This window comes from Heptranchias perlo, chromosome 14 (assembly GCF_035084215.1).
Source record: "Heptranchias perlo isolate sHepPer1 chromosome 14, sHepPer1.hap1, whole genome shotgun sequence".
NCBI classification, from domain to species: domain Eukaryota; kingdom Metazoa; phylum Chordata; class Chondrichthyes; order Hexanchiformes; family Hexanchidae; genus Heptranchias; species Heptranchias perlo.
In genome coordinates, this window is record NC_090338.1 from 66,143,872 (window position 1) to 66,168,783 (window position 24,912).

The 24,912-nt window shown below is 47.2% G+C and overlaps 1 protein-coding gene across 1 annotated transcript in view; it reads right to left on the reverse strand.

Annotated features, from left to right (window-relative positions):
• adam19b (ADAM metallopeptidase domain 19b) overlaps positions 1-24,912 on the reverse strand; it is a 173,083-nt gene that overhangs the window by 56,738 nt on the left and 91,433 nt on the right. The window contains exons 5-7 of the mRNA XM_067996530.1: positions 21,530-21,606; positions 15,472-15,661; positions 9,515-9,580 (exon numbers count right to left, since the gene is read on the reverse strand). Coding sequence (XP_067852631.1) covers positions 9,515-9,580; positions 15,472-15,661; positions 21,530-21,606 — 333 coding nt within the window. The remainder of the gene's footprint in view (positions 1-9,514; positions 9,581-15,471; positions 15,662-21,529; positions 21,607-24,912) is intronic.

Consider the following 24,912-nt stretch of genomic DNA (forward strand, 5'->3'; position numbering starts at 1 on the left):
TATTCCGTATGCCTTCTTCACAACCTTATCTACCTGTACTGCCACCTTCAGGGACCTGTGCACATGCACTCCAAGGTCTCTCACTTCCTCTACCCCTCTCAATATATTCCCGTTTACTGCGTATTCCCTTTTACTGTTTGCCCTCCCTAAGTGCATTACCACACACTTCTCCGGGTTGAACTCCATTTGCCACTTTTCCACCCACTCCACCAACCCATTGATATCTTCTTGGAGTCTACAGCTATCCTCTTCACTATCAACTACATGGCCAATTTTTGTGTCGTCTGCAAATTTGCCAATCACGCCCCCTACATTCAAGTCCAAATCATTAATATATACCACAAACTGCAAGAGACCCAACACTGAGCCCTGTGGCACACCACTGGAAACGGATTTCCATTTGCAAAGACATCCATCGACTTTTACCCTTTGTTTCCTGTTACTGAGCCAATTTTGGATCCAATTCGCCACATTTCCCTGTATCCCATCGGCTTTTACCAGTCTGCCATGTGGGACCTTGTCAAATGCCTTACTAAAATCCATGTAGACAACATCCATTGCATTACCCTCATCAATCCTCCTTGTCACTTCCTCAAAGAATTCAAACACATTTGTAAGGTATGACCTTCCCTGAACAAATCCATGCTGACTCCCTAATTAAACCATGCCTTTCCAAGTGACAGTTTATCCTATCCCTCAGTATTGATTCTAATAGTTTGCCTACCACCGAGGTAAGACTGCCCAGCCTATAATTGTTCGGCCTTTCCCTTGTACCCTTTTTAAACAATGGTACTATGTTTGCAGTCTTCCAGTCCTCCGGTATCTCCCCTGTACCTAGTGAGGATTGGAAAATGATCCTCAGAGCATCCGCTATTTCCTCCCTGGCTTCCTTCAATAGCCTAGGAAACAATCCATCCGGCCCTGGTGACTTATCAAATTTCAAGGATTCCAGTCCCTCTAGTACTTCCTCTCTCTCGTTATGTTTACCTTATCCAATATTTCACACCTCTCCTCTTTAACTACTACGTCCGGATCATCCCATTCCTTTGTGAATGTGGAGACAAAATATTCATTTAAAACCCTACCCACATCCTCTGCTTCTAAACACAAGTTACCCTTATCATCCCTGATAGGTCCCATCTTTTCCTTCGCCGTCCTCTTGTTCTTAATGTACTGATAAAACATCTTTGGGTTTTCTTTAATCTTACTAGCTAGTATTTTTTCATGCCCTCTCTTTGCTTTCCTTATTTCCTTTTTTACGTCATCCCTGTACTTTCTATACTCCTCTAGGCTTTCTGCAGTATTTAGTTTTCTGTGACAGTCATAAGCTTTTTTTTCTGCTTTATCTTGCCCCATATACTTCCAGACAACCAGGGGGCTCTAAATTTGGTAGTGCCACCCTTTTTCTTTGAGGGGACGTGTCTGCATTGTACCTGTAGAATTTCACTTTTTAGTGCCTCCCACTGGCTTGCCACTGATTTCTCCTCAAGTAGTTGTGTCCACTGCACTTCTGCCAAATCACCTCTTAGTTCTGTAAAATTTGGCTTCCCCCAATTTAAAACGTTTACTCCTGATTTAACTCTGTCCTTTTCTATAATTATGCTAAAACTAACTGAATTGTGGTCACTATCCCCAATATGGTCACCCACTGTCACTTCACCCACTTGCCCATCTTCATTTCCCAGGACTCAATCTAGAATTGCATCCCCTGTTGTTGGGCTTGTCACGTACTGGCTAAAAAAGTTCTCCTGGGCACCGATCAAGAATTTTGCGCCCTCTGTGCCCCTCACACTGTTTGAATCCCAGTTGATGTTAGGGTAGTTGAAGTCCCCCACTATTATTGCCCTCTTATTTTTGCACTCAGAAATTTGCCTACATATTTGTTCTTCTATCTCCCTTTCGCTATTTGGGGGTCTATAGTACACTCCGAATAGTGTGACTGCCCCTTTTTTATTTCTTAGCTCAACCCATATGGCCTTGATTGATGACCCATTTAGCATATCATCCCTTCTCACAACTGTAATTGATTCTTTAACCAATAATGCTACCCCCCCTCCTTTTTTATCACCCACTCTATGCTGCCTGAAAACTCTATATCCAGGGATATTGAGCTGCCAATTATCCCCCTCTTTAAGCCAGGTTTCCGTTATAGCAATGATATCATGCTGCCATGTGTCTATCTGTGCCCTTGGCTCATCTGCTTTGTTTGTAATACTCCTTGCGTTGAAGTATATACCCTTTAACCCCGTCAAATTCCTGTGCTGAACACTATTTAACCTTTGCTTCTTTTGCCTTTCTGAGTCGATAACTACGTCACTAACTGCTTTTCTACTTCCCGTTTCCTGGTCTGAATTTGTCCTATCTGTACCTGCCTTTTGATTCCCATCCCACTGCCATACTAGTTTAAAACCTCCCCAACAGAACTAGCAAATGCCCCCACGAGGATGTTGGTCCCGTTTCTGCTTGGGTGCAACCCGTCCAGCTTGTACAGGTCCCGCCTTTCCCAGAATCAGTCCCAATGCCTCAGGAATTTAAACCCCTCCCTCCTACACCATCTCTCAAGCCACGCATTCATCTGGTCTATTCTCCTATTTCTGCTCTCGTGGCACTGGGAGTAATCCTGAGATTACTACCTTAGAGGTCCTGCTTTTTAATTTATTTCCTAACTCCCTATATTCTGCTTGCAGGACCTCATCCCTTTTTTTACCGATGTCGTTGGTACCGATATGGACCACGACCTCTGGCTGTTCACCCTCCCCCTTCAGAATGTCCTGCAGCCGCTCCGTGACATCCTTGACCCTAGCACCAGGGAGGCAACATACCATCCTGGAGTCACGTCTGCAGCCGCAGAAACGCCTATCTGTTCCTCTTACGATGGAATCCCCAATCACTATTACTCTCCCATTCTTTTTCCTCCCCTCCTGTGCAGCTGAGTCACTCATGGTGCCACAGTCTTGGCTCTTGCTGCTTTCCCCTGATAAGCCATCTCCCCCAACAATATCCAAAGCGGAATATCTGTTTGAGAGGGAGATGGCCCCAGGGGACTCCTGCTCTACCTGCCTAGTCCTTTTACTCTGCCTGGCGGTCACCCATTTCCTTTCTGCCTGCGTAATCTTTACCTGTGGTGTGACCACCTCACTGAACGTGCTAGCCATGATAATCTCAGCATCGCGGATGCTCCACAGTGAATCCACCCACAGCTCCAGCTCCGAAATGCAGTTAGCCAGTAGCTGCAGCTGGACACACTTCCTGCACACATGGTTGCCAGGGACACCGGTAATGTCCATGACTTCCCACATAGTGCAGGAGGAGCATATCACGGGTGCGAGCTCTGCTGCCATGACTTGCCTTAGATTAAGCTCGTTAGTTACTCCCTTTAAGGAGTTTACTCCTTTAAATTACTCTTAATTTAGAGAATGTTAACTACACTAGGGACTTTGATTCACTAAAAACGCTACTTGCTATAACTAAATTAAGTTCAGTTTTTTTTAAAATTTAGTTTTATGCTATAAGTTACTTAGCTCACAGCCCTAAGAAAGAAGAAAACAGAAGAGATACTCACCACCAACCACCTACCTGCCTTACCTGTGACGTCACACTGCAGTTTTGTTTTGTTGTTGCTGTGACCTGCTCTCGGTGCGCCCCTCTCTGCTCTCGGTGCGCCCCTCCCTGCTCTCGGTACGCCCCTCCCCGCTCTCGGTGCGCCCCTCTCTGCTCTCGGTGCGCCCCTCCCTGCTCTCGGTGCGCCCCTCTCTGCTCTCGGTACGCTCCTCTCTGCTCTCGGTACGCCCCTCCCCGCTCTCGGTACTCTCCTCTCTGCTCTCGGTACGCTCCTCTCTGCTCTCGGTACGCCCCTCCCCGCTCTCGGTACTCTCCTCTCTGCTCTCGGTACGCTCCTCTCTGCTCTCGGTGCGCCCCTCCCTGCTCTCGGTGCGCCCCTCTCTGCTCTCGGTACGCTCCTCTCTGCTCTCGGTGCGCCCCTCCCTGCTCTCGGTGCGCCCCTCTCTGCTCTCGGTACTCTCCTCTCTGCTCTCGGTACGCTCCTCTCTGCTCTCGGTACTCTCCTCTCTGCTCTCGGTACTCTCCTCTCTGCTCTCGGTACGCTCCTCTCTGCTCTCGGTACTCTCCTCTCTGCTCTCGGTACGCCCCTCCCCGCTCTCGGTACTCTCCTCTCTGCTCTCGGTACGCTCCTCTCTGCTCTCGGTACGCTCCTCTCTGCTCTCGGTACGCTCCTCTCTGCTCTCGGTACGCTCCTCTCTGCTCTCGGTACTCTCCTCTCTGCTCTCGGTACTCTCCTCTCTGCTCTCGGTACTCTCCTCTCTGCTCTCGGTACGCTCCTCTCTGCTCTCGGTACTCTCCTCTCTGCTCTCGGTACGCCCCTCTCTGCTCTCGGTACTCTCCTCTCTGCTCTCGGTACTCTCCTCTCTGCTCTCGGTACTCTCCTCTCTGCTCTCGGTACTCTCCTCTCTGCTCTCGGTACTCTCCTCTCTGCTCTCGGTACTCTCCTCTCTGCTCTCGGTACTCTCCTCTCTGCTCTCGGTACTCTCCTCTCTGCTCTCGGTACGCTCCTCTCTGCTCTCGGTACGCTCCTCTCTGCTCTCGGTACTCTCCTCTCTGCTCTCGGTACTCTCCTCTCTGCTCTCGGTACGCTACTCTCTGCTCTCGGTACTCTCCTCTCCGCTCTCGGTACGCTCCTCTCTGCTCTCGGTACTCTCCTCTCTGCTCTCGGTACTCTCCTCTCTGCTCTCGGTACTCTCCTCTCCGCTCTCGGTACTCTCCTCTCCGCTCTCGGTACTCTCCTCTCCGCTCTCGGTACGCTCCTCTCTGCTCTCGGTACTCTCCTCTCTGCTCTCGGTACTCTCCTCTCTGCTCTCGGTACGCTCCTCTCTGCTCTCGGTACGCTCCTCTCTGCTCTCGGTACTCTCCTCTCTGCTCTCGGTACGCTCCTCTCTGCTCTCGGTACTCTCCTCTCTGCTCTCGGTACTCTCCTCTCTGCTCTCGGTACTCTCCTCTCTGCTCTCGGTACTCTCCTCTCTGCTCTCGGTACTCTCCTCTCTGCTCTCGGTACTCTCCTCTCTGCTCTCGGTGCGCCCCTCTCTGCTCTCGGTACTCTCCTCTCTGCTCTCGGTACGCTCCTCTCTGCTCTCGGTACTCTCCTCTCTGCTCTCGGTACTCTCCTCTCCGCTCTCGGTGCGCCCCTCCCTGCTCTCGGTACTCTCCTCTCTGCTCTCGGTACTCTCCTCTCTGCTCTCGGTACTCTCCTCTCCGCTCTCGGTGCGCCCCTCCCTGCTCTCGGTACTCTCCTCTCTGCTCTCGGTACTCTCCTCTCTGCTCTCGGTACTCTCCTCTCTGCTCTCGGTACGCTCCTCTCTGCTCTCGGTACGCTCCTCTCCGCTCTCGGTGCGCCCCTCCCTGCTCTCGGTACTCTCCTCTCTGCTCTCGGTACTCTCCTCTCTGCTCTCGGTACTCTCCTCTCTGCTCTCGGTACGCTCCTCTCTGCTCTCGGTACTCTCCTCTCTGCTCTCGGTACGCTCCTCTCTGCTCTCGGTACTCTCCTCTCTGCTCTCGGTACTCTCCTCTCTGCTCTCGGTACGCTCCTCTCTGCTCTCGGTACGCCCCTCCCCGCTCTCGGTACTCTCCTCTCTGCTCTCGGTGCGCCCCTCTCTGCTCTCGGTACTCTCCTCCCCGCTCTCGGTACTCTCCTCTCTGCTCTCGGTACTCTCCTCTCTGCTCTCGGTACTCTCCTCTCTGCTCTCGGTACTCTCCTCTCTGCTCTCGGTACTCTCCTCTCTGCTCTCGGTACTCTCCTCTCTGCTCTCGGTACGCTCCTCTCTGCTCTCGGTACGCTCCTCTCCGCTCTCGGTACTCTCCTCTCCGCTCTCGGTACTCTCCTCTCTGCTCTCGGTACTCTCCTCTCTGCTCTCGGTACTCTCCTCTCTGCTCTCGGTGCGCCCCTCCCTGCTCTCGGTACTCTCCTCTCTGCTCTCGGTACTCTCCTCTCTGCTCTCGGTACTCTCCTCTCCGCTCTCGGTGCGCCCCTCCCTGCTCTCGGTACTCTCCTCTCTGCTCTCGGTACTCTCCTCTCTGCTCTCGGTACTCTCCTCTCTGCTCTCGGTACGCTCCTCTCTGCTCTCGGTACTCTCCTCTCTGCTCTCGGTACTCTCCTCTCTGCTCTCGGTACTCTCCTCTCTGCTCTCGGTACTCTCCTCTCTGCTCTCGGTACTCTCCTCTCCGCTCTCGGTACTCTCCTCTCCGCTCTCGGTACTCTCCTCTCTGCTCTCGGTACTCTCCTCTCTGCTCTCGGTACTCTCCTCTCTGCTCTCGGTACTCTCCTCTCTGCTCTCGGTACTCTCCTCTCTGCTCTCAGTACTCTCCTCTCTGCTCTCGGTACTCTCCTCTCTGCTCTCGGTACGCTCCTCTCTGCTCTCGGTACGCTCCTCTCTGCTCTCGGTACTCTCCTCTCTGCTCTCGGTACTCTCCTCTCTGCTCTCGGTACTCTCCTCTCTGCTCTCGGTACGCTCCTCTCTGCTCTCGGTACTCTCCTCTCTGCTCTCGGTACTCTCCTCTCTGCTCTCGGTACTCTCCTCTCTGCTCTCGGTACTCTCCTCTCTGCTCTCGGTACTCTCCTCTCTGCTCTCGGTACTCTCCTCTCTGCTCTCGGTACTCTCCTCTCTGCTCTCGGTGCGCCCCTCCCTGCTCTCGGTACTCTCCTCTCTGCTCTCGGTACGCTCCTCTCTGCTCTCGGTACTCTCCTCTCCGCTCTCGGTACTCTCCTCTCTGCTCTCGGTACTCTCCTCTCTGCTCTCGGTACTCTCCTCTCCGCTCTCGGTGCGCCCCTCCCCGCTCTCGGTACTCTCCTCTCCGCTCTCGGTGCGCCCCTCCCTGCTCTCGGTACTCTCCTCTCTGCTCTCGGTACTCTCCTCTCTGCTCTCGGTACTCTCCTCTCTGCTCTCGGTACTCTCCTCTCTGCTCTCGGTACTCTCCTCTCTGCTCTCGGTACTCTCCTCTCTGCTCTCGGTACTCTCCTCTCTGCTCTCGGTACTCTCCTCTCTGCTCTCGGTACTCTCCTCTCTGCTCTCGGTACTCTCCTCTCTGCTCTCGGTACTCTCCTCTCTGCTCTCGGTGCGCCCCTCTCTGCTCTCGGTACTCTCCTCTCCACTCTCGGTACTCTCCTCTCTGCTCTCGGTACTCTCCTCTCTGCTCTCGGTACTCTCCTCTCTGCTCTCGGTACTCTCCTCTCTGCTCTCGGTACTCTCCTCTCTGCTCTCGGTGCGCCCCTCCCTGCTCTCGGTACTCTCCTCTCTGCTCTCGGTACTCTCCTCTCTGCTCTCGGTACTCTCCTCTCCGCTCTCGGTACTCTCCTCTCTGCTCTCGGTACTCTCCTCTCTGCTCTCGGTACTCTCCTCTCTGCTCTCGGTACGCTCCTCTCTGCTCTCGGTACTCTCCTCTCTGCTCTCGGTACTCTCCTCTCTGCTCTCGGTACTCTCCTCTCTGCTCTCGGTACGCCCCTCCCCGCTCTCGGTACTCTCCTCTCTGCTCTCGGTACGCTCCTCTCTGCTCTCGGTACTCTCCTCTCTGCTCTCGGTACGCTCCTCTCTGCTCTCGGTACTCTCCTCTCTGCTCTCGGTACTCTCCTCTCCGCTCTCGGTACGCTCCTCTCTGCTCTCGGTACGCTCCTCTCTGCTCTCGGTACTCTCCTCTCCGCTCTCGGTACTCTCCTCTCCGCTCTCGGTACGCTCCTCTCTGCTCTCGGTACTCTCCTCTCTGCTCTCGGTACGCTCCTCTCTGCTCTCGGTACTCTCCTCTCCGCTCTCGGTACTCTCCTCTCTGCTCTCGGTACGCTCCTCTCTGCTCTCGGTACTCTCCTCTCCGCTCTCGGTACTCTCCTCTCTGCTCTCGGTACTCTCCTCTCCACTCTCGGTACTCTCCTCTCCGCTCTCGGTACTCTCCTCTCCGCTCTCGGTACTCTCCTCTCTGCTCTCGGTACTCTCCTCTCTGCTCTCGGTACTCTCCTCTCTGCTCTCGGTACGCTCCTCTCTGCTCTCGGTACTCTCCTCTCCGCTCTCGGTACTCTCCTCTCCGCTCTCGGTACTCTCCTCTCCGCTCTCGGTACTCTCCTCTCCGCTCTCGGTACTCTCCTCTCCGCTCTCGGTACTCTCCTCTCCGCTCTCGGTACGCTCCTCTCCGCTCTCGGTACGCTCCTCTCCGCTCTCGGTACTCTCCTCTCTGCTCTCGGTACTCTCCTCTCTGCTCTCGGTACTCTCCTCTCTGCTCTCGGTACTCTCCTCTCTGCTCTCGGTACTCTCCTCTCTGCTCTCGGTACTCTCCTCTCCGCTCTCGGTACTCTCCTCTCCGCTCTCGGTACTCTCCTCTCTGCTCTCGGTACTCTCCTCTCTGCTCTCGGTACTCTCCTCTCTGCTCTCGGTACGCTCCTCTCTGCTCTCGGTACTCTCCTCTCTGCTCTCGGTACTCTCCTCTCCGCTCTCGGTACTCTCCTCTCCGCTCTCGGTACTCTCCTCTCTGCTCTCGGTACTCTCCTCTCCGCTCTCGGTACGCTCCTCTCCGCTCTCGGTACGCTCCTCTCTGCTCTCGGTACGCTCCTCTCCGCTCTCGGTACTCTCCTCTCCGCTCTCGGTACTCTCCTCTCCGCTCTCGGTACTCTCCTCTCCGCTCTCGGTACTCTCCTCTCCGCTCTCGGTACGCTCCTCTCTGCTCTCGGTACGCTCCTCTCTGCTCTCGGTACTCTCCTCTCTGCTCTCGGTACTCTCCTCTCTGCTCTCGGTACTCTCCTCTCTGCTCTCGGTACGCTCCTCTCTGCTCTCGGTACTCTCCTCTCTGCTCTCGGTACTCTCCTCTCTGCTCTCGGTACTCTCCTCTCCGCTCTCGGTACTCTCCTCTCCGCTCTCGGTACTCTCCTCTCTGCTCTCGGTACGCTCCTCTCTGCTCTCGGTACTCTCCTCTCTGCTCTCGGTACTCTCCTCTCCGCTCTCGGTACTCTCCTCTCCGCTCTCGGTACTCTCCTCTCCGCTCTCGGTACGCTCCTCTCTGCTCTCGGTACGCTCCTCTCTGCTCTCGGTACGCTCCTCTCCACTCTCGGTACGCTCCTCTCTGCTCTCGGTACTCTCCTCTCCGCTGACGAATCAAACGCACCTCACCCCTTACTGCACCGAATCCCCTCACTCACCAAATTCCCAATTATAGACTCTGTTGAAACCAGACTCCGTCGATAGCTGCTCCTCCGTGCTCCCTCACTCCGTGCGTTAGCAAAACCCTTCTGAACTGAACCCATTGAATGCTCTCCGACTCCAACTCATTCCCTCTCAGGGCCTCGAAACTGTCAACTCCTGCCCTCCCTCAGTCTTCCCACCTGACCATTAATTGTCCTGATTTACCTTCTTTTCCATCCTTTTCAAACTCAATGGCGCCATGAATTAGGAGCCTTGACCCTTCACCTAAACCTGTCAGTGAATAAAACAAATGAGTGAAGTCTCACAAGGAACGGAAAGAGCCTTACCTCAGCATAATCAGCTACTAAATACAGCTCCACATACTTCATATCCTTCACCACATCTCTCTTTTCCTGTGCAGAGCAGATATAATTCTTAGAGCAATACAGCACTGTCTACAATATAATGTCCAGATGTGAATCTGTGTAATGTCATTCTTACAGCCCGAGTGAACCAAACAAGTTCGATTCAACGTCAAACCTAAACTGTCTTCAAATGTACTTGAGTCTTAAAATCTCAGCCCATCGATTAATGCTGTGGGCTACCAGTGTACAAACATTTAACATTCATTCGAAATCCCTCCCTCCAGTTTCATGGAAGGCATTAACCCGTTTAAAATGGACGGGTTAAGCAATTGGCTAAAATAATGGGGGGGCAATTTTGAGATGGAGCAGTTAAGTGTTCATTTGCCATCACCCCTTGGTATACCATCACCCCTGGGTATACCATCACCCCTTGGTATACCATCACCCCTGGGTATACCATCACCCCTGGGTATACCATCACCCCTTGGTATACCATCACCCCTGGGTATACCATCACCCCTTGGTATACCATCACCCCTTGGTATACCATCACCCCTTGGTATACCATCACCCCTTGGTATACCATCACCCTTATTGTACTACCACCCTTGGTGTACTATTACCTCTTGGTGTACTACCACCCTTGGTGCATTATCACCCCTTGTTTTACTATCACCCTTGATATACTATCATCCTTGGTGCACTATCACCTCTTGTTTTTACCATCACCCCTTGGTGTACTATCACCCCCTGTTGTACTATCACCCCTTGTTTTACTATCACCCTTGATATACTATCATCCTTGGTGCACTATCACCTCTTGTTTTTACCATCACCCCTTGGTGTACTATCACCCCCTGTTGTACTATCACCCCTTGTTGTACTATCACCCTTGACATACTATCACCCTTGATATAATATCACCGTTGGTGCACTATCACCTCTTGTTTTTACTATCACCCCCTGTTGTACTATCACCCGTTGTTGTACTATTACTTCTTGGAGTAATATCACCCCTTGTTGTACTATCACCCCTTGTTTTTACTATCACCCCTTGTTGTACTATCACCCCTTGTTTTTACTATCACCCCTTGTTGTACTATCACCCCTTGTTTGTACTATCACCCCTTGTTTTTACTATCACCCCTTGTTGTACTATCACCCCTTGTTTGTACTATCACCTCTTGTTTTTACTATCACCCCTTGTTTTTACTATCACCCCTTGTTTTTACTATCACCTCTTGTTTTTACGATCACCCCTTGGTGTACTATCACCCCTTATACTATCACTTCTTGTTGTACTATTACCCCATGTTGTACCTATCACCTCTTGGTGTACTATCACCCCTTGGTGTATTATCACCCCTTGTTGTACTATCACTTCTTGGTGCACTATCACCCCTTGTTTTTACTATCACCTCTTGGTGCACTATCACCCCTTGTTTTTACTATCACCCCTTGTTTTTACTATCACCCCTTGTTTTTACCATCACCCCTTGTTGTACTATCACCCCTTGTTTTTACTATCACCCCTTGTTTTTACTATCACCCCTTGTTTTTAATATCACTCCTTGTTTTTACTATCACCTCTTGGTGCACTATCACCCCTTGTTTTTACTATCACCCCTTGTTTTTACTATCATCCCTTGTTTTTACTATCACCTCTTGTTTTTAATATCACTCCTTGTTTTTACTATCACCCCTTGGTGTACTATCACCTCTTGTTGTACTATCACCTCTTGGTGCACTATCACCCCTTGTTTTTACTATCACTCCTTGTTTTTACTATCACCCCTTGGTGTACTATCACCTCTTGGTGCACTATCACCCCTTGTTTTTACTATCACCCCTTGTTTTTAATATCACTCCTTGTTTTTACTATCACCCCTTGGTGCACTATCACCTCTTGTTGTACTATCACCTCTTGGTGCACTATCACCCCTTGTTTTTAATATCACCCCTTGTTGTACTATTACCCCTTGTTTTTACTATCACTCCTTGTTTTTACTATCACCCCTTGTTTTTACTATCACTCCTTGTTTTTACTATCACCCCTTGTTTTTACTATCACCCCTTGTTTTTACTATCACCCCTTGTTGGACTATCAACCCTTGTTTTTACTATCACCCCTTGTTTTTACTATCACCCCTTGTTTTTACCAGCACCCCTTGTTTTTACTATCACCAACTTGTTTTTACTATCACCCCTTGTTTTTACTATCACCCCTTGTTTTTACTATCACCCCTTGTTTTTACCAGCACCCCTTGTTGTACTATCACCCCTTGTTTTTACTATCACCCCTTGTTTTTACTATCACCCCTTGTTTTTACAATCACCCCTTGTTTTTACTATCACCCCTTGTTTTTACTATAACCCCTTGTTTTTACTATTACCCCTTGTTTTTACTATCACCCCTTGTTTTTACTATTACCCCTTGTTTTTACTATTACCCCTTGTTTTTACTATTACCCCTTGTTTTCACTATCACCCCTTGTTTTTACTATCACCCCTTGTTTTTACTATCACCCCTTGGTGTACTATCACCCCTTGTTTTTACTATCACCCCTTGTTTTTACTATCACCCCTTGTTTTTACTATCACCCCTTGTTTTTACTATCACCCCTTGTTTTTACTATTACCCCTTGTTTTTACTATCACCCCTTGTTTTTACTATTACCCCTTGTGTTTACTATCACCCCTTGGTGTACTATCACCCCTTGTTTTTACTATCACCCCTTGTTTTTACTATCACCCCTTGGTGTACTATCACCCCTTGTTTTTACTATCACCCCTTGTTTTTACTATCACCCCTTGTTTTTACTATCACCCCTTGTTTTTACTATTACCCCTTGTTTTTACTATTACCCCTTGTTTTTACTATTACCCCTTGTTTTTACTATCACCCCTTGTTTTTACTATTACCCCTTGTTTTTACTATTACCCCTTGTTTTTACTATCACCCAGTGTTTTTACTATTACCCCTTGTTTTTACTATCACCCCTTGTTTTTACTATTACCCCTTGTTTTTACTATTCCCCCTTGTTTTTACTATCACCCCTTGTTTTTACTATCACCCCTTGTTTTTACTATCACCCCTTGTTTTTACTATTACCCCTTGTTTTTACTATCACCCCTTGGTGTACTATCACCCCTTGTTTTTACTATCACCCCTTGTTTTTACTATCACCCCTTGTTTTTACTATCACCCCGTGGTGTACTATCACCCCTTGTTTTTACTATCACCCCTTGTTTTTACTATCACCCCTTGTTTTTACTATCACCCCTTGTTTTTACTATTACCGCTTGTTTTTACTATCACCCCTTGTTTTTACTATCACCCCTTGTTTTTACTATTACCCCTTGTTTTTACTATCACCCCTTGTTTTTACTATTACCCCTTGTTTTTACTATCACCCCTTGTTTTTACTATCACCCCTTGTTTTTACTATTACCCCTTGTTTTTACTATTACCCCTTGTTTTTACTATTACCCCTTGTTTTTACTATCACCCCTTGTTTTTACTATCACCCCTTGTTTTTACTATCACCCCTTGGTGTACTATCACCCCTTGTTTTTACTATCACCCCTTGTTTTTACTATCACCCCTTGTTTTTACTATTACCCCTTGGTGTACTATCACCCCTTGTTTTTACTATTACCCCTTGTTTTTACTATCACCCCTTGGTGTACTATCACCCCTTGTTTTTACTATCACCCCTTGTTTTTACTATCACCCCTTGTTTTTACTATCACCCCTTGTTTTTACTATCACCCCTTGTTTTTACTATTACCCCTTGTTTTTACTATCACCCCTTGTTTTTACTATCACCCCTTGTTTTTACTATCACCCCTTGTTTTTACTATTACCCCTTGTTTTTACTATCACCCCTTGGTGTACTATCACCCCTTATTTTTACCATCACCCCTTGTTTTTACTATCACCCCTTGGTGTACTATCACCCCTTGTTTTTACTATCACCCCTTGTTGTACTATCACCCCTTGTTTTTACTATCACCCCTTGGTGTACTATCACCCCTTGTTTTTGCTATTACCCCTTGTTTTTACTATCACCCCTTGTTTTTACTATTACCCCTTGTTTTTACTATCACCCCTTGGTGTACTATCACCCCTTGTTTTTACTATCACCCCTTGTTTTTACTATCACCCCTTGGTGTACTATCACCCCTTGTTTTTACTATCACCCCTTGTTTTTACTATCACCCCTTGTTTTTACTATTACCGCTTGTTTTTACTATCACCCCTTGTTTTTACTATCACCCCTTGTTTTTACTATTACCCCTTGTTTTTACTATTACCCCTTGTTTTTACTATTACCCCTTGTTTTTACTATCACCCCTTGTTTTTACTATCACCCCTTGTTTTTACTATCACCCCTTGGTGTACTATCACCCCTTGTTTTTACTATCACCCCTTGTTTTTACTATCACCCCTTGTTTTTACTATTACCCCTTGGTGTACTATCACCCCTTGTTTTTACTATTACCCCTTGTTTTTACTATCACCCCTTGGTGTACTATCACCCCTTGTTTTTACTATCACCCCTTGTTTTTACTATCACCCCTTGTTTTTACTATCACCCCTTGTTTTTACTATTACCCCTTGTTTTTACTATCACCCCTTGTTTTTACTATCACCCCTTGTTTTTACTATCACCCCTTGTTTTTACTATCACCCCTTGTTTTTACTATCACCCCTTGTTGTACTATCACCCCTTGTTTTTACTATCACCCCTTGTTTTTACTATCACCCCTTGGTGTACTATCACCCCTTGTTTTTACTATTACCCCTTGTTTTTACTATCACCCCTTGTTTTTACTATTACCCCTTGTTTTTACTATCACCCCTTGGTGTACTATCACCCCTTGTTTTTACTATCACCCCTTGTTTTTACTATCACCCCTTGGTGTACTATCACCCCTTGTTTTTACTATCACCCCTTGTTTTTACTATCACCCCTTGGTGTACTATCACCCCTTGTTTTTACTATTACCCCTTGTTTTTACTATTACCCCTTGTTTTTACTATTACCCCTTGTTTTTACTATCACCCTTTGTTTTTACTATTACCCCTTGTTTTTACTATCACCCTTTGTTTTTACTATTACCCCTTGTTTTTACTATCACCCCTTGTTTTTACTATCACCCCTTGTTTTTACTATCACCCTTTGTTTTTACTATTACCCCTTGTTTTTACTATCACCCTTTGTTTTTACTATTACCCCTTGTTTTTACTATCACCCCTTGTTTTTACTATCACCCTTTGTTTTTACTATTACCCCTTGTTTTTACTATCACCCCTTGTTTTTACTATCACCCCTTGTTTTTACTATCACCCTTTGTTTTTACTATTACCCCTTGTTTTTACTATCACCCTTTGTTTTTACTATTACCCCTTGTTTTTACTATCACCCCTTGTTTTTACTATCACCCCTTGTTTTTACTATCACCCTTTGTTTTTACTATCACCCCTTGTTTTTACTATTATCCCTTGTTTTTACTATTACCCCTTGTTTTTGCTATCACCCCTTGTTGTACTATCACCTCTTGGTGTACTATCAGTGCCAAGAAGTTTTCATAAAATTTTAGGGTTTTTCTGCCTTATACGCTTGGGTTTTCTCTGCATTATGGTGGTTTATGATTGGAGATCTTAACGATGGCAGAGTGTGAGGTTGGAATCTGTGTGCTCTTGGCCACATGTGAGTATTAAAAATGTTACTGTTAATTGTGCCTTGTATTTATGAATGTGTAGATGTGAATTCTGCCTTCCAACTCAACAACAAATGAGGTCAAGAGAAAAACAACAAATTCTAGACATAAAAACAGAAAATGCACAACAGCTCAATGACCACCCTGAAGAGCAGGCAGGTAAAGGTGTTGGGAGTGACTCTTGACAAGATGTGGTTTTCCGCTGTCCTTACCCGATGACGTGCTGGATGAAATTGTTTGGTGAAGTCTTTGACCCAGTTTTCTCTGTGCTCGCTCTGTTGATAGCCACAGGTCCCACTTTTCAGCTTCAGATGCTCGGTCCTGTAGATTAGGTGCTGGCCAAGGCCACCTTCAAGGGGCTGCATCAGGTAACTGAGGTTCGCATTTAGAACGATCAAACCCCTAGCACGGGAGATGTGATTGAGATAATACACCTTCAGTCATTGCACAGTAATTAATAGCTTTTCTTCAACGTATGTCATCAAGTTTAAAGGATGGGGAACTGAGTGGCATAATGAGTTGGACACTGAACTTTCAACTCTGGGATCAGAGTTCAAATCTGACCCAGACTGATGGGATGAGAGCCTCCACTGTCTGCTGGTCTAAGAATCCAATGTGAAATGAACGAGGGCAGTCTCAACCTATCTCCTAGTAGGCATGGCCCACCCCTCACCCCCATCACAAAATGGCCATGGTCAATGACAAATGGTCTTTAAATTGACAATCTCAGCCAGTGAGGGCACAGAAGGTGCAGCCGGTGTGGGGAATGGACGAAAGGGAAGGGGGGAGTTGAAATCGGCCTTGCGGGTGGCGCAAAGTGGGCAACAGCGAATCGGCCGCCTGTTTTACACTCTGCTTGATGTTCTTTTCCATTGAAGTCGATGGAAAAGGATATTGGACAGGGAGTAAAACGGGCGGCCGATTTGCTGTTTTCCGTTTTGTGCTACCCCCCCCCCCCCCCACCCCCCCCCCCCAGACCATTTTCACCCCCAACGTCTCACTGGGGCACTAAGTTCTGAGGCTGAGACTGAGGCAAACTGTCGGGGCAGAAGGAGCATCTAAACACACTCGACGCTGACAACGAGCATCCAAAGTAGAAATTGTTGCATTTCCCAACAGCTTGACAAGCGCAAATTTCATCAAAATGATTCCTTAAATATCTAAAAACAAATAATGAAGGGAGTGGCCATTTTACTTTTGACTTGAAAGTGTTTCGTTATCCTAAACAGTCACAGAGCCTCAACAGCTAAACACTCGAATCCAACCAGAAGGTTACATCAATGGCCCAGAGTTAGTTGCCTTGGTTGGGTAAATGATATAGTCCAGGTCCAAGCTAAAATGTGAACTAAGATGCATCCCAGCTTGGGCCAACACTTTAAGAGAGTAGGTGGGATAATAATCGAGAGGCGCAATATTAATAAATCATATTACCTCAAGCAGATCCTAACATAGAATCAACCAGCTTATGAGTTGAACTCATGTCTGAACATTGCACATTTTTCATGTGAACACTCGCCGGTGTAAAGTTGATCTATTGTGATGGCTGCAGTTTATTTTATCTGTACAGAGATTGTGTGTTTGTTTTAAGTACATGTGTAAGTTAAAGAAAATTTCAGTTGACAAAAAGAGTGCGCACAGGGCACTTTTCTACTGAATTCATATAGCGCCTTTCATGACATCACGACCATCCCAAAGCGCCTCACAGCCAAGGAAATACTTTTGAAGTGTAATCACTGTTGTATTGTAGGGAAACGCAGCAGCCAATTTGAAAACAGCAAGCTCCCACAAACAGCAATGTGATAATGACCAGATGATCTGTTTTAGCGATGTTGGTTGAGGGATAAAAATGTTGGCCAGGACACTGGGGAGAACTCACCTGCTCTTTTTTGAATAGTGCCGGGGGATCTTTGACGTTCACCTGAGAGGGCAGATGGGACCTTGGTTTAACACCTTCAACAGTGCAACACTCCCTCAGTACTGAGCTGGAGTGTCAGCCTGGATTCGAGGCACAAATCTGGTTAGTGAGGCTTTAAACCCATCACCTTCTGACTCAAAGGCTAGAGTGCATCCACTGAGCCAAGGCTGCCACTGATGTAAATAGCACCAAGTCATCTTTTTATTTCTGCTTAATTTGGACAGCCTTTGTTGGGTGAGGAGGTGAAAAGGCAATAAATACTGGGAGGGAGATGAAAGACAGCAGCTCAGCTTGAGTGGAGGAAATGTGTGGGGCTTTCTTGGGGGAGGACACTGTATGGGTTTTCAGAGCACATACAAGGTTGGTCAGTGCGGGGTGTATCCATTACTGGAAGCAGTTCTCAGTCACAGGGTTCAGCACCAACCTCCCTCCCTGTACATCAGCTCCTTCCATGTTGACCTCTTCGTCCTCCTCCTTTTCCTGTCGACCTGCGGCCCTCTTCATCGTCCAGCTGCATGTTCAGTCTGCAGTAGGTGGTGAAACGATTCAGCATGCAGTGATGATTTAGGAAACAACGGCCATAATGCAGAACAGCACCCTACTTGAGTGAACCAATCTACAGAATTACTGACTTCAGTGTGCCTGTGGCGTGCTTGACAATAACTCGGGCGGTGGTGAAAATGACCCGGTTTTTCAAGCCTTTCTTCAGAACTATAACCTCTCATTCCAGGTACTTTCACTCCGGTTTGTAATCTTCACTTGTGGCTGCCGTTGAAAACTGCTCGTTTTTCCAAAATGGCACTTGCAAAGAAAGCCTGGGTCCCAATTCCTGTCATTATTCTGCCACGTGGTACATCGGAAAAACGAGATAATACAAAGTATATTCAAAATGGGAGCCTCATTGCTTCACAGCGGCCATTAGGTTCCCTCTTTTTATTTCCATGGGAGTATTTTTCCAGGTAAGTTTTTCTCTTTCTTTTTGTTTAAATTTCCTCTATTTTTCATCCGCCTAGCCCATGCTTTGCAGCATGCACAATCTGACCACAATACCCACTGTAGCCAACCACGAGAAAATGCCAGGGCCCAACCAGACTCTGATCTCCGCCTCCACCTTCCCATGGCTGAGAAGCCCCATGGCCTGTGATTGATACTGTACTAGCCAACCAGCTCAGATCAGGGGCTGAGTGGATTGGGGCTCCCTGTCATGGCAGTCCTACCCCGAAAGCTATTTCACCATCAACTGCAGGAGGTACAGAAGGAAACAATGATCTAAACATCTGCATCTGTTCCTTCTCAATTAGAATGAAGCAATAAAGAAAGACGCTGCATTTATATAGCGCCTTTCACATCCTCACAGCCAATTCAAGTAACTTTTGAATTGTAGTCACCGTTGTTTTGTAAGGGAACACAGCAGCCAATTTACGCACAGCAAGGTCCCACAAACAGCAATGAGGCAAATGGCTGGAGAATGGGGTAGATTTCCAACCTGTCATCCAGGGATGTAAAACTAACTTTGTGGATTGATTTCCCGTCCCAGAAACCGCATGTTTTTTATTTCCACCGATTTCAAAGGACGGTTTGTATTAATGGACGGCCGATCTGCAACGTCAGATTCATGCCCGGGCAGTAAGTTGGAAATCTAACCCAATCTTTGTTACTGACGTTGGTTGAAGAATAAATATCACCAAGGGCGCCAAGAGAACTCCCCTACCCTTCTTCGATTAGCACCACAGGATCTTTCACATCCACGCGAGAGGAGCTCAGTTTAACATCTCATCCGAAAGACGGCACCTCCGACAGTGCAGCGCTCCCTCAGTACTGCACTGAAGTGTCAGCCTGGATGATGTACTAAAGTCTCATGGAGTGGGGCATGAACCTACAACCTTCCAACTCAAGAGGCGAGAGTGCTACTACTGAGCAAAGGCTGACACCAAAGTACTGATTACATCGCCTTTTGTAACCTTGGTGAGGCATTGTGGGCGTAGGGTCTACACCTTAACAAGGCAAACTTAGACGGCCCAGTTTTGAACTGCAGACTCTGTACATGACGTTAAGAAAAAGAATTCTGCCTTGTGAAGCAAAGCTATAACACGAGTTCCTTGCAAAAATCCTTGAAGAGTAAAGATCTCCATCTGTACACAATTTGTTCCCTGTTTCCGTATGAACATTAGCAAGCTGCTTTGTTTGACCTTGTCAAAGAATCCACTGCAGGAAGTTCATTGTTTCATCCTGGGAGCTGTCTTGTGGTTTCCTTCAGAGATATAAATAGGAAAATCCCTTTTTATACTGACCCAAGGCATCAAACATCTCGTTAAACAATCCCCAGCTGCAACCACACTCCTAAGACCTCGTTATTGCTCCATCAACTTAGCAATCTTGACTTTCAACATGGATTTGACTTGTTCAAAGAAACATTGATGGCACTGGTTGCCAGGTAACGTGACTCCAGCTCCTAGTTATTTAAATAGGAAACAAATCCATTCCAAGTCGGCATTCCAAGGTTAGCCTGTTTACTAATAACTAAACATTGAGGTTGGAAGTTGTTAGCTGGTTGGGTTACACAGCTTGGAACAGGGATGCTGTTAGGAAGCAGGGTTATGCCAACATCCACACAGCAAGTAAAAGGATCCCATGTCAAAATATACAGATGATATATTTCCCAAAATTCATTTTTTGCCCTTTTCACTGGGAGGTGTCTGACTTCCAATCAGTAACCGCCTTTGTGAGATAGGACGGAAATCAGGAGCTCACATTCCCTAGTCTACTCTGTTGCAGTGATCCTTAGACTGCTTGGGATTGTGGTCCTCAACTAAACATTAATGAGTAGCATTGTCCAAGGGGAACAAGTAAAGAATGGTCACTTTGTCAAGATACCTTGGATGGCTGCTTACGTGGGTCAGGTACAAGCTTAACCTTAACAATGTATGATGGAGCGTAGCACGGATGCTCCTTTCTTCCTAGAAGCCAAGCTTACTTCAATAATATCTCCCTCCCCTGAAACTGCTACCATCGAGAAGGACAAGAGCAGCAATGTCGTGGGAACACCATTATCTCCAAGTTCCCCTTCAAACCATACACCATCCTGACTTGGACATATATCCCCGTTCCTTCATCGTCGTTGGATCGATATCCTGGATTTCGCTACCTAACTGAGCAGTCAGCCTTGGCTCAGTAGTAGCGCTCTCACTGTGAGTCAGAAGGTCGTGGGTTCAAACCCTACTCCAAAGACTTGAGCACATAATGTAAGCTGACACTTCAGTGCAGTACTGAGGGAGTGCTGCACTGTCGGAGTTGCCCTCTTTCCGATGAGACATTAAACTAAGATCCCTTCTCCCTTCTCAGGTGGATATAAAAGATCCCATGGCACTATTCAAAGAAAAACAGGGTGTTCTCCCAGTGTCCTGGCCAATCCGTCATGCAATACCAACAAAAAACAGGTTATCTGTTCAGTTATCTCATTGCTGCTTTTGGGACCTTGATGAGTGCAAATTGGCTGCTGCATTTCTCTACATTCCCGCAACAGTGGCTACACTTCAAAAAAACAATTGTTGTCTGTGAAGCGCTTTGGGATGTCCTGAGCTTGTGAAAGCTGCTATGGTAATGCCAGTTTATTCTTTCCTGAGGGGACTAGAAGGGGTAGATGTTTCGCCTTGTGGGAGAGACAAGATCTAGGGGCCACAGTTTAAAAATAAGGGGTCTCCCATTTAAGACGGAGATGAGGAGAAATTTTTTCTCTCAGAGTCTGTGGAACTCCCTTCCCCAGAGAGCGGTGGAGGCAGGGTCAGTGAATATTTTTAAGGCTGAGTTGGATAGATTCCTGAGTCTGTGGAACTCCCTTCCCCAGAGAGCGGTGGAGGCAGGGTCAGTGAATATTTTTAAGGCTGAGTTGGATAGATTCCTGATTAACAAGGGAGTCAAAGGTTATAGTAGGTAGACGGGAAAGTAGGGTTGAGGTCACAATCAGATCAGCCATGATCTTATCAAATGGCAGAGCAGGCTCGAGGGGCCGAATGGCCGAATCCTGCTCTTAATTTGTATGTTCGTATGTTTCCTTCTAACACTATCACGGGAGCATCATCGTCACAAGGACTGCAGTGGCTAAAGGAGAAGGCCCACCACCACCGTCTCAAGCCAACTAGGGATTGGGCAATAAATGCCGGCCTTGCCATCATTGCCCACATCCCAAGAAAAAATGTATGAAGTTGTCCCCTTCACACACACACACACACACACACACACACCTGTTCTTAGCTGCTTGGGTTGTTCATGTGACAATTTGCACATGGAATCATTCATTTTTGTTTTGAAGAAGATTGCTATTGAAGGTCATCAAATACATGCATCGTCAATCTTACCGGAGTCCTCTGCATGTGCTCAGTACCACACTGGAGTACTCGAAACCTTTCACTTTGCCGTGATAAAAACAGTGCTCCTGAAACAAACATAAACAACAGGTAGACGATAACAATGGCAAAGCAGGCCGAGCACGGATCATTGTACGGGACGCTAACCTCCACCCGTTCCTGTTATGGAAAGCTCTGTGCTGTGAGCTCCAATTCACGAATTATACAACAACAACTTGCACTTATATAGTGTCTTTAATGTAGTAAAACATCCCAAGGCACTTCACAGGAGCGATTATCAATCAGAATTTGACTCCGAGCCACATAAAAAGATATTAGAACAGGTGACCAAAAGCTTGGTCAAAGAGGTAGGTTTTAAGGAGTGTCTTAAAGGAGGAGAGAGAGGTAGAGAGGTTTAGGGAGGGAATTCCAGAGCTTAGGGCCTAGGCAGCTGAAATTAGTGAAATATAGCCTGATATTACTGCATTTTGGCCATTCTCTGCGACCCACATGACAGGAGCACCTTGCTGTGAAGAGATGCCTGAGGTGTATGATTTGTGCCCGAAAATCTCGCACCCGGGATTTGTTCAACATGGACTGCTCTGGTTCTGCGTATGAGGTAGGTTTTCTGGTCAGTAACACATGAGCCACATCTGCAGGCTATTAGATCATCTCACAGCTGGTTCTTGACTGGGGCAGAGATCGCATTATACAGAAGATAAGTGTCTTTATAGATAACACCTGGTCCATGTGATCTCCTGGACTGGTTTTGATCGCCTGAGGGGATTGGAAAGGAATTTTGCAGTGTATTTTTTCCCTTATTGGCCCTGGGTTTTTTCTCTGGTTTATTGCCTCTCCCAGGAGATTACACGGCTGCGGGAGAGAAAGGAGGTGGGAAGAAGTGTTTAGTCCTGGTGCTCCGGCCATCGTGATGTGGGGCAGGCTTGATGGACCAGCTGGGTTTTTCTTGCCTGTCAATTTCGTATGTTTGTATGACTATGCACAGATATTGGTGATCTGTCTTGTCTTCAATGTACAGAAGAGTTCTAGATTATAGATTAATTGATCTCCGCCCCACCCCACCTCTACCACCTCAAGACTCCTGTCCACATAATACTGAGATTGTGCCTCAATTCACTATAACACCCTTGGCTCAGTGGGTAACACTCTCATCTCTGAGTCATAATGCGATGGGTTCAAGCTCCACTCCAGAGACCCGAGCACACAATCTAGGTTGACACATCAGTGTAGTACAGAGGGAGTGATGGACTGTCAGAAGTGCCGTCTTTTGGATGAGAGGTTAAACCGAGGCCCCCTCTTCCCTCTCAGGTGGACGTAAAAGATCCCATGGCTATTTCAAAGAAGAGCAGGGGAGTTTGCCCGGTGTCAAACTGATTCTTTCCAAAGACCATGGACTCTACCCATTCACAAAGATGAGTTTGGATGAAGAAGGCCCTTTGATTTGATCTCATCCTTGCACAATACTGATCCTTCTCTTCATTACAACATCTAGCTTTTCCTTAAATAAATCCACTGTCCTGGACTCAATGACCCTTCCAGCTGACTCATTTCACCTCTTGGAGCATGCCTTTGGCCTAGTGGTAGTTGCCACCTCTGAGTCAAAGTGCAGGGTTCAAATCCCACTCCTAACAGTCCCGGCAAGTGGAGACCAGAGCTCCAGCTTTGAATCCTGGGTTGACATCCAACATGTTACTCACGTCTGGTGGGTGTGGGTGGCCCCCGCCCCACACCCCTCATTGTATGGGGTTGTGGCGGTCCATGAAACCCTCCCGCCGTATAAGACTAACCAACCTGTCCACTAGTATAGTAATAGTTAAGGCCATGGAAGAAATGTTCATGGCCTGTCAGACTTTAATCAGCCTGTGTGTGTGTGTGTGTGTGTGTGTGTGTGTTTTACTCTTGGCTTATTTTAGCTTTCACAAGCCACACACCATAACTTGGCTGAGAGAGTGACCAAGGGCTTGCTCCTTTGATTCTACCGAAGCTGTTTTGTGCCAACTATGCACAGCTGCATCAAAGTTCTCTGGGCGAGTGAGGAGGTGGCTGGTTGGCTGGCTCCCTGATTTTATCCTTCTCCCCCTCTGCTGCCACTTTGCAATTCTCCATAACCAGCGAGAGAAACTCACTATTAGAAGAACCACAATTGCCAACGTTTGTTCTGACATTCCACCACACAGTACCACCAGTATGTGGCGCCTCATTCAACTAAAATAAGAAACAGAAAATGCTGGAGACACTCAGCAGGTCAGAAGCATCTCTGGAGAGAGGACAGTAGGATTAACATTTTGGGTTGATGACAATAGGTTATAGATCTGAAACGTTAACCCTCTCTTCCTCTCTCCACAGATGCTGCCTGATGCTGACTGTTTCATAGGAACAAACATAAGAACAGGAGTAGGCCATTCAGCCCCTCTAGCCTGCTCCGCCATTTAATTAAGTCATGGTTAATCTGTATCGCAACTCCATTTATCCACCGTTGCACCATATCACTTGATACCCTTACCTATTAAAAATCTGTCCATCTCACTCTTGAAAATTTCAATTGACCCAGCAGCCACAGCCTTTTGGGAGAGAGAATTCCACATTTCCACCACCATTTGTGTGAAAAAGTACTTCCTGATTTCACTTCTAAATGGCCTAGCTCCTTTGTTCTGGATTCCCATATCAAAGAAAATAGCTTCTCTGTATCAACTTTATCAAATATTTTTATCATTTTAAACACCTCAATTAGATTGCTCCCTCAATATTTTATACTCAAGGGAATACAACACAAGTTGAAGCAACCGAGCCTCATAATTTAACCCTTTGAGCCCCAGTATCATTTTGTACCCTCTCCAAGGCCAATATAATCTTCCTGAAGTACAATACCCAGATCTGAATGCAATACTCCAGGTGGGATCTGACCAAGGCTCTGTATAACAGAAGCGTAACATCCCTTTGTCTTCCAACCCTCTTGAGATAAAGACCAACATTTCATTAGCCTTTTTGATTAGTACCTGTGCACTAGCTTTTAGTGATTTGTGTACCTGAACAGCCAAAACCCTTTGCTCCTCCACAGTTTCTAGTCTCTCGCCATTTAGAAAATATTCTGATTCATCTTTCTTGGATCCAAAGTGGATGACCTCACACTTCCCCACATTGAACTCCATGTGTTCCAACGTTTTCTGTTTTTATTTCAGATTTCCAGCATCTGCAATATTTTGCTTTTTGCCTCATTTAACTCAATGGATTTTAAAATTGCACCCTCCCTTGCGAAGGTTACTGATTTATAATAAGATGTATGACAGCTGACCGAACATACTTTGGGTATTTGAGTGGAACCGTATGAGTGAAACTCGCTACCACAAGGAGTGGTTGAGGTGAATAGCGTAGAT